A 12,284-nucleotide genomic window follows, 5' to 3' on the forward strand; every position below is an offset into this window, starting at 1 on the left:
ATATTACAACTAGCTCCCTTGTTTTAACTTTTTTGTAACACATGTATCTGGACTGATTTGTCCTCCCTAAAATCATATTTAATTGATTAATTGCATCACAAGTTCTAAAGATATTTAATTAATTAATTGCATCACAAGTTCTAAAGATATTTAATTGATTAATTGCATCACAAGTTCTAAAGATATTTTGGTACGTAAACAATGCACAGTAAGGTTTACCCTTCTTCAGTTTTTGGTGGAACTTTTAACAGTGAATAAGTAAACCACCAGTACAAGCTTCATCATCTAAAACGACAATTTTAGGTTTTGTACTCTGTACATCGTCTAAAAAGGAATTGCTTGTGAAAATGATAGGGCTGACAGTTAACAGAAATGGATAAATGAACTTCTGCTACGTACTTGGTTTTATCAGATTGCCCAAAGTGTGTCGGCAGTAGTGGTTGATAGAGAATTTGGTGAAAAGCTACTTTCATAACTGAGAAATATAGAACCGCAAACTATTTCGGGATTTGCTCTACAACTTGATAGTTTTGTCTCACAAGCATTTAAACGTCTACTTCTACAACAACACATAATATGTCACGGCTCACAAGTTATTCTAAGTACATGATGTAACATAAAGGAGATATCATCTATACTACAGGCAGTGTGCCGAAAATGGCTGTGAAAGCCAGAAGCATGTAACTTGCAAGAGCCTGTGAACCAGTTACAATAGGCATTTTCGTAGTTTGATAAGCACCTCTTGATATTCAGAGAATGAAATACCAGATATAGAATAACCTTATTCGTATTTAAAATGGGAGTGAAGACATCCCAAATAACTGATAACCACGGTCTAAAAGGCAGCTCCAATCCATGTTCGAATCTTCCATGTCAAGGAGATGCATGTACGTAGTTGTTAGTCACGAGTCCTCCTAACTGTGTTAAAGATTCCACAGCTGCTATAAATAAATACTATTGTTCAACTGCTATTCTGGTATCTTCTGTGCGTGGTGGTCTCCATTTGCGGTCAAATATATCCTTCTCTATGGTTTTCTGGGGCTTCAATTTTTCATCAAGAAGCTCCAGCAACTCTTGCAACCCAACACCTGTTAAGGCAGATGTCTTGACATGTGGAGCAGACTCAGATCCAAACTGATTTTCACTTCTAACGACCTCCCACTTGTTAGAGGGGTCGTTTTGCTGGACCTCTGCATTCCCACAGCCCACTAAGGAACCATTATAGTCAATCCAGGAATCTTGTTCTTCACCTGAGACCAACTCATCGGAGTAGTTACCTTGTTGATCATCTATGACCTCTCCAAGCTTGCCTGATTGCTCAAAGTCCTCATCTTCATTATCATCATAATCAAGGAGGTCCTCTTCACACAATTTATTGGATGCAACATCATTGTTTTCTTCTGACCCGCTAGGAACTTCATCCTCATTGCAATAACCATCTCCAACAAAATCCTCGCGAAGATCAATCTACATAAATTTCGAAATACTGAAGCAATGCATCTGGATCCATGTTTCAGAATTTTTGAATATCTCAGACAGTTTTTAAAATTTAGGGAATGATAGTTATTTTACTTACCTTATTCCAAACTTCAATCATATTCTGGAGCTTCTGCTCAGAGACTCCTATCTGCCCGAGAACTTGCAACACTGCTTCCCGCTGCTCATTTAGGTTTGGTGCACTTGAGTCCAGAACATGCTGCAAGAATATGTAATCTATCAGATTAGAAACTTTACAGTTCAAGCAACTTTTCTTTAGCTAACAGATTTGCAATTCTGATTTGAACATCATTTTGGTGGAGCTTGGCAGAACATAATATGTTAACAACATTGAAAATGTAATTAGAGAAAGAAGATACCACAAGGAGGTCAGCTTCAACAACCTCTTCCAATGTTGCGTGAAAGGCTTCTACTAGCTGCACAAAAAAAAAAACATTTTGAAAAATCAAGTCCAAGTGATTGCTAAGGTCTCTGATGCCATAACAAGAGGACCAGGTGGTGACACTATCCACTCACCTGTATAGGCAACTCTGATATGAATCCCACAGTATCACTGAGCAGCACTTTCCTTCTGAATATTATGTATTTAATCCAATGACCAAAAATAGGGGGTGAGCATTCATCCTCGGCAAAAGGCATAAATCAAGTTAGCTACATCAATATTTTGTAAACCCAGTTACTTAGACATCCCATCTATGCAAGAAAAACTTAATGGACCTCCTTTCCACTTTGAGAAATATCATAAACTTCCCTGTATAACGGGGGAAGTCTATTTAAATAGTCTGATCAAAATAGCCTCATTTTTCAAATTGATTGCTTAGGGGACTTCACCAACCTTTTTGTCAACAAAAAAGTTTAATGGAAGTACGAAGCGAAATGCATGAAAAAATTAAGAACTGCAATTCACTTCCAGTAAGAAGCTACAAAATAGAAAAAAATTGTCAGATGTCTCTTTCTTATTTCTCCTATCCATGTTAGGTAAGACATTGATATTGTATGGACAAATTGAAACAAAAACTTCAATTTATTACGGCATCATAGCTTATAAGAGTACTGACAAACTCCAGCAGAGGTATGTGTAATGAAACATTAAACTTTTCGGATATTTCTCAAACTAAAGGGGAGGTCCTTCTAGTTTCTCTTCACTAGATGGAAGGTCTAACGAATTCATCCAATTTCATATTACCCTGATGGGAGAATGACACTTCTTAACTTGGGGTCCACTGTGGCAAACAATCTGCACAATTAAGATCCCAAATGTTGGATAGTGTCATATAACTCAACTTGTCACAATTCAAGCTTAACTGACATCCAGCATCAGAGTCAAACTACAGACTAGCAAGTTGTTTACCATACCGATCATCGCAGTAGAGAAAGCTCTCTGATACTGCACTAACCAAAGTAGATTTCCCCTGTTAAGGAAACAATTTCATCCATAATAAGAGATTGCTGTAATATCAGATTAAAGGGATTCACGTGTTTCCGATCAACCTACAGCATTTGTGTAACCAACAACAGCAACTGTAGGAATTTCTTGACCATCTGATCCTCCATGCCTCTTACGAGCAGCACGCTGCAATTCTCGCGTACGACGAACCTCTTTAATCTCAGATAACAATTGATTCTTCCGTTCTAAAATTCTGAAACCGAAAGCAGTAGAATTAGAAATATATCATATGTATACAGTGAGCGAGTAAAACACTATTGGATCATTAACAACTAAGTGGAAACAGTAAAGTAGGGAATGTATTCAGTATATAGACAACCTCTACTATTGACTGAAAATAATTCACTAATCAAATACACGAATCATCCAAAAGGACAAAAATATTTCTGCTGACACACATTTCATGGTTAAACCATATATTATCACACACTATTCTTCAAGTTACCACATTCATTTTCATTTTTCTTCTGTAGTTCTGGAGAATACACACATGATCAAGAAAAATATGATGATATCATAGCCCTTGAAAGCACTAGTTGCTTACCGCTACACATTACTAAGGTACATTCATCCAGTCAGCTTCATTTTGCTTCTAAATCTTTAATAAAGTGAGGTTCATATTCCTTTGACTCTCAAATAATATTTCTTTAAACGAGATCGCTTGCATAAGTTGAATCATAAACAGAGTTGTGTACGCAAAAAACATGCACAATCAATTATTAGCTGACTTGACAAAAAGTGTGTTTTCCCACTTTCCCTAGAAAAATAATTAGAACAACTATGCCTCAACGCAAGCTAGTTGGGCTGGGCGGCTGGATAAATGCATCCTCAATGTCTATTTCGCTCAATTTTAACCAGTTTCGTTCCTATAATCAATAACTTAGAGTTCTATAGCATAAGAAGTTCTCTACATGTTCAACTGACAGACTGAAACCTTTCCAGCCTTATCTATCCACAAAAAACGTTTAACAAAATAATAGTACATCAGGGTCAGTAACAAACCTTCGCCGCTGAAGCTGCAATTCTGTCTCCCCAGCACCACTAATGAAACCACGTCCCCCACTTCCTCTCCTGCAAGTGAAAATGGCATACTTCAGAAACTCTAGCAGCAGCAAATGGAATTTCTTTAACTTCAGCAATCATCTTAGTTACAGTAAACATATAACTGAAAAGTGGACAACTCTGCCAGGAAATCAATTCTTTGAACTTCCAAATGCATCCTTCAGTAGAGATCAAAAGCCAGTAAGCAATAAAATTACCCTCTGGCACTAACTACTTCAGCTTCTCCACCTACGCCAAAACCATAACGTCCACCAGGACCGCGCACACGAACAAGGCGACTTTTTTTGTACATAAGTGCAGCAAACTCAGCCTGTAAGTTAATGGCAAGTCAGAGAGACTGCGAAGGTCTAAGTATTCCTTCTTCTATAGGCACAAAAACGATCATCTAAGAATACATTGAACACCATAGCGAGATAGAGCAGCAGGTCACCTGTAGCTTAGCTTCTTTCGTCTGAGCATGTGCATTGAAAATCTCTATTATCAGGCCTACACGGTCCAGAACAGGTTTACCCCAAGCCCGCTGCAGTGGAAGAACAAATCATAAAAATAGAAGGTTAAGGGGGCATACATAGAAACCTTGGCTGATGGATAATTGTAGCTGTGAGATTAATTAATGTCTGCCTTCAGAATATGAATATAACTAACAAGTACAGCAAGTCAGCAACTTTTCCAATGGCTCTATCAGTTTCTTTTAGAGGCTAGAGCATAAAATTAATAAACCAACAAGCACAATGACTTACTTCTAAATTTCGCTGCTGTATGCCAGTAAGAATTGCATTTACAAAAATGGCATCTATTCCTTCCTGCTAACAAAATGCCAGTGACCAATATCAGCCTGATTAACCGTTAACAGTTCCATAATGCTAGGAGAATTAATGAATTTATTAAATCACATTCATATAGTAAATCCTCTACCTGAGTATCCAAAGAATTTACATGGCATTTCACTGTATCCACAGTTCCAGGTCCAAAAAATGTATCTGTCATGACAAGCACAATGCACAAATCATTTCAAGAATAGGCCACAGATCAAAAACTTACCAATAGTTGGCTCTCCTTTCTACCAATAACTTAAGGAAGATTCCCACTCTCCCCCTTAAACAACAAGTCAGCTCTTATATAAGGAAAACATTTCGACCATATTTTATAAGGAAGAACCCCAATACAAAGGCAGAGGTCTACCAGACAATTTTCAACAGACAACCTTTCGCATAGATGAAGGGGGAAATGTGAGCACAAATATCCAGTTCGAACAATAACTCTTCCGCTTCTTTCTATATCCCCTCTATAGAGAACACAGTCAACTTTGTTTTGATCTGAAGGTGATGAGGGGCGAGAGAGAGAGAGAGAAAGTGGTTTAGAAATTTTTCTTTCCCTTAAGGAAGTGGTGTCTGCATAATCATTTACTAATGTGAATTCTGTACTCTCACCAGCATGATAGTTTCATTTACTCGTAGTTACAAAAATGCACCACAAACACTGTAACAACATTAAGGCAATTAAACTTTAACACACACATTTTCAAAGGGAAAACAAAAATGAAACTTGATGAGGAAGTATTAGGATATGTCGAAATGACAATGCGTCAAGCACTTAAAGTTGTTGAATCAAGCCCTTACTTTGTGACTTTGTTGCTTTACAAAATAGCACTATAACTGTCCAAGCCCATAGTTTGTTTCCTCTATTATGTAGCACTTTAATTGTTCAAGGTAATGGGGGCATAAAAAAAGAGCCTTCATATAGATAGATTATTGATAAATTTTACATAAATTACCCAAGTTTCTAACTTTTTTCCCAAGGACAAGCAATATTGCAGAATGGAATATATCAACTGGGAAAAAGTAGAGTTCAAAGTGCAAATATAACCATCTATGATCAAACCTGTTTCAGCTATTTTACTGTATCTTCTCAGTTTCAGATACTCTTTTACTAACTACATTCAATGTGACAGACATTACTCTAAGTTGACTGTCTTCACTCCCTGAAGAAATGAACCACCATAATGGAGAACCTTCTTGCTTATTTCAAAGCTATTGATAAGACAAAGCAATAAAAACAATAGAGTACAGATATCATACTTCACATTAATGCTTTAAAAAAAATTAATGCATTTGACTCAATGGGAAAGAGATCATAACCAGCTAAAATGCTTGAAAACAGGTTAAGGAATAGTGTTCAATACATTAATGAAATCTCAAATTTCATACAGGTAAGGAAACCATGCGACATATGAGAAAACCAGCACTTGGTAGCCTTATTTTATGTACCTTTTAGAGATGATATCGCGGCTGTAACGCAAAATGTATCAATAAGTTGAAGATAATAATCACTTCTGTTGAGCAAGCCTTTTTAAAATCTTACAAGAGTTAGACTGGCTTTACATGTACAGTTTTATCTCAACGTGTAGATATCCGCCCACTAAATACACGTGAAGGAATGTTCAGAAAAAATATCATTCTGGCTGATGCATTGCTTAGATTCAGACGAACTACTTTCCTTGATTTTTTTCCTTAGTATGGATGAGATTAAAGTTAGCAGTTTAGAGTAGAAAAGGCATTTTTCTTCACAACATACTCAAAGGTCAGATATAACATAATTTTGAGGTTAGTTTTAACAAATTCAGAAGGGACTCATCCCATGAAGATAATAAGTTCTCCATCACTTTTTATAGGTTGAAAGAGAATTTGGTATATTGTTCACAGTAAATGTTGGTTATTCGCTTACCTGAAAAAAGAGCGGCAAAAACATTAGTAAAAGAGAAAGAACTCTAACATAAAGCGAATGCTTTTGTTTCAGCAGTTGTCTGAAAAAGTTGATTACACAGTTTATGAAAGAGATTAAACCAGGACCTGTTATTTAATCTTGGAGGTCCTAGCTCTTGGTGTTACTATATGTTACGGTTACCTACAGATTTAATACAAACATTGCTTGGATTTCTAATGAGAATTCATATACTACCTCTGACCCAATTTATGTGAGGATTCAAACAACTTTTCCTTTGATTACAATTTTCTCAAACTTCTTAGTTATGTTGCATTATAGCAGTTTTCATGTATATTTTCAAATATGTACATTAAATTTAAAAAATATTTGATGAATCTATATCCGATTTCTTGATCAAAATTAAGTGTTCTGACACTCATACTGATAATTGAAACAAAAAACACAAAGAATCATTTAACAGATTACGTGACGAGGAACAATGGTACGGGAAACGCACCAGCGCGAATTGATCGAGAAGCCGGGTTTTGGACGACAAGATGATGGGGCATTTGTTTATCAAGAAACTCAGTATCGTAGAACCCATCTCTTTGTTCTTCAAGGGAATTAGACAGGTTCAGTGCCTCATTAAGTTTAGGCCTGAGAACCGAATCAGGCCGAAACCGAGGCTGAACAACAAATAGCCTTGGAGGACTCTTAGGGTCCGAGTTGAAGTCATCTCCTGACCCATCTTGATGCTTCTGTAGAAGAAGAGAGCTACAAGGCAGTGACAGAGAATGGAATAAAGATAATTGAATAGACGGTGATGGATTAACGGGCAAGTGGATTGATTGAGTTGGAGTAGGCAGTAGAGAGATTGAGAATTGAGAGAAGTGGCGTAGGGCTTGAGGAAGGCAAATCTTGGAGGTTAAAGAAGATCGCAAGTGAGAGATTGTTCTGAACATCGGAGACGACGGTGTTCATTAGGCGTTTCCGGCCGGTGACAACTGATATTACACGGCATATATATATGGGGTGACAGTCGCAGCCGGTGGAGTTGCATTGTGCATGTTGGGTTAGCCCAAAACCGATTTCGTTAAAGTTGGACGGCCCAAGCCCAATCCTTATTGATAGGCCTAAATTAGGAAGTAAATGTACGCGACTCTAATTTCTAAAAAACCATTGAGAACTTGTTTGGGGCAAATATATAATTATTAATTTCTCTTTAAATTTTAAAACTTGTCCCAATTTTTTATATTTTATGAAAAAATCACTTTTTTTGTGACCTTAAGTCTCAACTAATTCCTATCTACCTTTTTCGATAACCTGATCTAAAAATGCAGGCACGTCGTGAAGAGATTATCTATTCGAAATTTGTGAAAAAATTATATTAAACAATAACTAGTTAGTATTATTGTAATTATTCTTTTCACTAAAAGATTTTCGTAACTAATTGTAATTTGACGAATTGTAATAGCTGATAATTATGTTATTAGTAGTTTTTATCAAAATAACATATTATGATTGCAGAATAATATACTATTTAGATTGTTATAAAAATATAATTTTGTGTCAAATTTATAAGTATTTTGGATAGGTGTTAGAACTTATGGGTAAAAGTTATGTTTGTTATATATGTCATGAAGGGAAACATACATAAATATATTATATTAAGAAAATATTTACCATTTATATCACCAACATTTTTTTTCACTTGATTTCTTTTAATACATTTATAATACAATTTTAATACATATTACAGAAAACAATTTATAAAACACATTGAATACAAGTTTTATTGATGGATAATACATTTATCACACATTTTAATACAATCTGTCAATATCTTAATAAACAAGCATAATATATTTCAAAACAATTATAATACATATATATTGCATATATAATTCACTTTTAATACATATTGCAGATTTATCCTAGTATTGTTATGTATTGCTATAAATGGTAATAAATAAAAGGTATCGCTAAAATAAGTAATTATTTATTAAAAGGTATTCATCCAAGTAATTTTTTCATTTTATTTTTAGAAGAAAAAAAGACCCAATTTGAAATGTCAAAATTATTTTCACAATTAAATAATTTTTTTTATTTAAAATAGAGTAGCCAACTAATATTTTAAAGAAATTAAGAAAACTTGATTATAAGAAGATTCAAACAAAAAAATCCTTTAAAAGTTTCGAGACTTGGTTAAGGGATTCTCTTTCCCGCTTCAAGAAGGTAGTAATACTTGAAATGTCCGATAATATGCAATTATCTGACATTTTCACTAAAAAAGTTGATTAAATTATATTAAGTAAAAAAAAACGTTTGATCATTTAAAAAAAAAAAGAGAAACAAACTTGAAACAATTTTATTAATCAAAGATGAATAAAACTCACCCAAGCTGAATACAGACTCCATGTCTCAGTAGGGGTGGGCATAAACACCGAAAAACCGAACCGAACCGAATTATTTTGGTAATTCGGTTTCGGTATTTCGGTTTTCGGTTCGGTATTCGGTATATGGTTTTGTATTTTTCGGTATTTCGGTTCGGTTTTCGGTATGTAATTTTTGTGTATTTCGGTTTACCGAAATATATTAAATTATAATATATATTAATATTATATTAATTATTAATATTTAAAAATAAATATTATAATTTAAAATTAAAAACAAAAGTTTGTCTTTTCAAACTTTTCAACTTTACAAACCCACTTCCCAAAAGGCAAAAATTACCGTTCCCACTTCTCACGTCTAGTCGTCTACAGACTATAGCAGCGTCGACCATTCCGGTGACCAGCAGCACGCAGCAGGGCAGCTGGCAGCCGTAGCACAACAACGACCGATAAATTTCAATGTTATAACAAGGATAAATTTCAATGTTAACGACAATTTATTATTTTGAATCATACAATAATTTGAAAAACAGAGTAAAATAAGCAAAAAGAAATAAACATAAATAAAATAAACAAAAAAATTACAAAATTTTAAAAAGCCCACTAAGCAGGCCCATAACAAAAAACCGAATTAACAAAAACCGAACCGAAATAATAAAAACCGAACCGAACCGTTCGGTACACGTTGTACAAGAACCGAAAACCGAAAAAACAGAAAAAAAAAAACCGAAACCGAACCGAAATACCGAATGCCCAGCCCTATGTCTCAGGCTTTTATTTGAGCATGAAAAATAACAAGACCCAAGAAGGAAATGCAGACGTAATTCTTGAAAACAAAAACTTGATTCAAACAAATAAGTGATAACGGGGCAGTAACAAACTAACAATACATAAAACAAAGTAGATGAGGACATATATTCACAACAGACATCAAATTTGGATCCAATGCTAATATCCAGGCCATGATGCACATAAGTGTGACAAATTGATTTTTTTTTAGAGAAAAAAAAATCGGATGAACTTAACCCATGACATAACAACTTGAATAAGTGACATCAATCAACGATAGAAAAACCAAACAAGCAGGACCATTATGAGGGCTAAAATTTGGCAAATCAAACAGAAAAGATTTGAACGATAGGGCATCACCTGCTTACTAATACAAAGATTCAATAAAGAAGTAGAGCTCAGACTTCAAACAAACACGACAGTTACTGATTCTAACCCATTCAATATAAACACTTAACACGATGCTTCACGATATCAATCATAAGACAGGGCAAAACATAATTATATACAGAAACAAGAACAAAGTGTAAGATTTTGCAGCTGGATTCTTGTACGAACTCGTACAAATTCCAACGGATTTTCGAAAATTTTGAAAAGGAGCAATCGATTGGGAAATGAGAATGGAGAGAAGAAGAAATGAGGAGCTTAGAATAACTGAACTGTCACTCCAAATCAGATATTTGTACAAGTAACTAACTGATTCATTAATTACTAACTGACCAATAATAGTCTAACCAATTCTGTAACTCCTTTCTATTTCAAAAATATGTGGCTAAAACACACTTAAAAGATTTGAGGGATAAGGATCTGAAAAATACCCAACTTTGGTTGGATTTGCTATTGCGATACTAAACTTTCACAAGGACCTATTATCTCCCTAGACTATTTAATACCGTATTTTTTACCCCTGAACTATTTAATAGTGTATTTTAAAGGTATATATGTGCCCACGTGGACAAATTACTATTTATAATTTTGCATTATTTTTTATGTCCATGTGGGGCAGATATATATGTTTAAAATACGGTATCAAATAGTCTAGGAAGGTAATAGATCCTCATGAAAAGTTTAGTATCGCAATAGCAAATCCGATCAAAGTTGGGTATTTTTCAAACCCTTATCCCAAGATTTAATATAGTCTTCAATATCCAAATATAATTTTCCAAAAGAAATTAGAAATTGATGTCCAAAATTGTTATTAGATAAATTTTCCGCTCATTTTTTTAATAATATAAAAAGAAATCAGAGTTGTAACAAACTCCACCCTCTAAACACATGCAACTCAGTTTCCATTTTAGACGCCATGAATGATCAAGGTAAGAAAAAATATGTTTCAATTAGTTCATTATCTTTGAAACTTTCTTTAACTATTGAGAATTGCTTCTTCTTTACTGTCTATTTTTGTTTAATTCTGCACAAACTATTATTTAATCAGAGCGCCACCCTCTATACGCATGTAATCTTGTATCATTCTCCATTTCCTCTCAATTTCCATTTTAGACGAGAAGATCTAAGAGATTGCTTCTGTCTCAATTAGTTGGATTCATCTTCGGGACTTTCTTTACCTGGAAAATTCCTTTTCATTACCGTGTATTTGTTGCACAAACTGTTGTTTAATCAGTATAATCTTGTATCCACATAACCAATCTTCATTTCCTCTGTGAAAATTTTGTTTAGTTCCGCACAAAGGATTTGAGAAATTTTCTTATTAGTTCCGCACTGTATAATCTTTTTTTTTTTTTGGCAAGTCTCTATACCGTGGATATACCTTAATTACATCAGTGTTATGGCACATAAAAGCCAGCCAGTTTGTCCGCTACTTTGTTAGCTTCTCTAAAGCAGTGCCTAGTAATCATCACTTCATGGTCTATTACTAGTTTCTTGATCTCATGTACCTCTTCCTGTATCCTTCAAGGTACTTTCCAAGAGTCATTTATACAATTTTAAATGAATAGTGAATCTGTTTCTCCCAAGATAAAGGTATGACCATTGTCCACACATTACTTGAGCCCAAAAAGAAATGACGAGGCTTGAGCTAGGTTGCTAGAGAAAGAGTATTGCATGGAGTCTATGTCTCCTTTTGACATGAGCATCAGTATTTGCTACAATAATTATACGTCACCAAGTTAATGTGGTTCAATTAATGCTCTGGTAAACGTGAAGAAAGTTCAGAAGATTTAACACAAACTTGAATGTAGTTTCTTGTTCACTTTATTGTCTTCTTTTGGCATGAACATCAGTTTCTTGTATATATATATACTAAAATGTTTTTTAATCTTGTTATCTTAAACAGGTCATGTGTATTCTAAATTTAAAAATTGACAAAAAAAGGAAAAAACATTCTTTAATATTTCGAAACGAACAAAAAACGAAGACAAATAAAATGAAAGACA

The 12,284-nt window shown here is 34.4% G+C and overlaps 1 protein-coding gene across 2 annotated transcripts; it reads right to left on the reverse strand.

Annotated features, from left to right (window-relative positions):
• Positions 1–675: 675 nt before the first annotated feature.
• Positions 676–7,730, reverse strand: LOC125846348 (GTP-binding protein At3g49725, chloroplastic). 2 transcript variants are annotated; one of them, XM_049525747.1, is made up of 13 exons: positions 7,227–7,730; positions 4,922–4,986; positions 4,747–4,809; positions 4,437–4,526; positions 4,204–4,316; positions 3,947–4,015; positions 2,993–3,137; positions 2,854–2,909; positions 2,684–2,734; positions 2,014–2,068; positions 1,857–1,913; positions 1,577–1,696; positions 676–1,467 (listed from the first exon to the last, which is right to left on the reverse strand). In XM_049525747.1, the coding sequence occupies exons 1-13, from the start codon at positions 7,669–7,671 to the stop codon at positions 955–957; spliced, it is 1,842 nt and encodes a 613-aa protein (XP_049381704.1). In that variant the 5' UTR covers positions 7,672–7,730; the 3' UTR covers positions 676–954. The 2 variants fall into 2 exon arrangements, with proteins under 2 accessions (XP_049381704.1, XP_049381703.1); XM_049525746.1 differs by having other exon boundaries at positions 4,747–4,812.
• Positions 7,731–12,284: the final 4,554 nt, after the last annotated feature.

Source organism: Solanum stenotomum, chromosome 12 (genome assembly GCF_019186545.1).
Source record: "Solanum stenotomum isolate F172 chromosome 12, ASM1918654v1, whole genome shotgun sequence".
Classification (NCBI taxonomy): Eukaryota; Viridiplantae; Streptophyta; class Magnoliopsida; order Solanales; family Solanaceae; genus Solanum; species Solanum stenotomum.

What these genes read in the sequence shown, in the direction of transcription:
- LOC125846348 (XM_049525746.1), bottom strand. Translation starts at nt 7,671, where the DNA reads ATGTTCAGAACAATCTCTCACTTGCGATCTTCTTTAACCTCCAAGATT. An exon ending in GAAGTAGTTAGTGCCAGAGG is followed by an intron (nt 4,016 to 4,203) that starts GTAATTTTATTG and finishes TTTCACTTGCAG; the next exon opens with GAGAGGAAGTGGGGGACGTG. An exon ending in TTGCAGCTTCAGCGGCGAAG is followed by an intron (nt 3,138 to 3,946) that starts GTTTGTTACTGA and finishes TTTCGGTTTCAG; the next exon opens with AATTTTAGAACGGAAGAATC.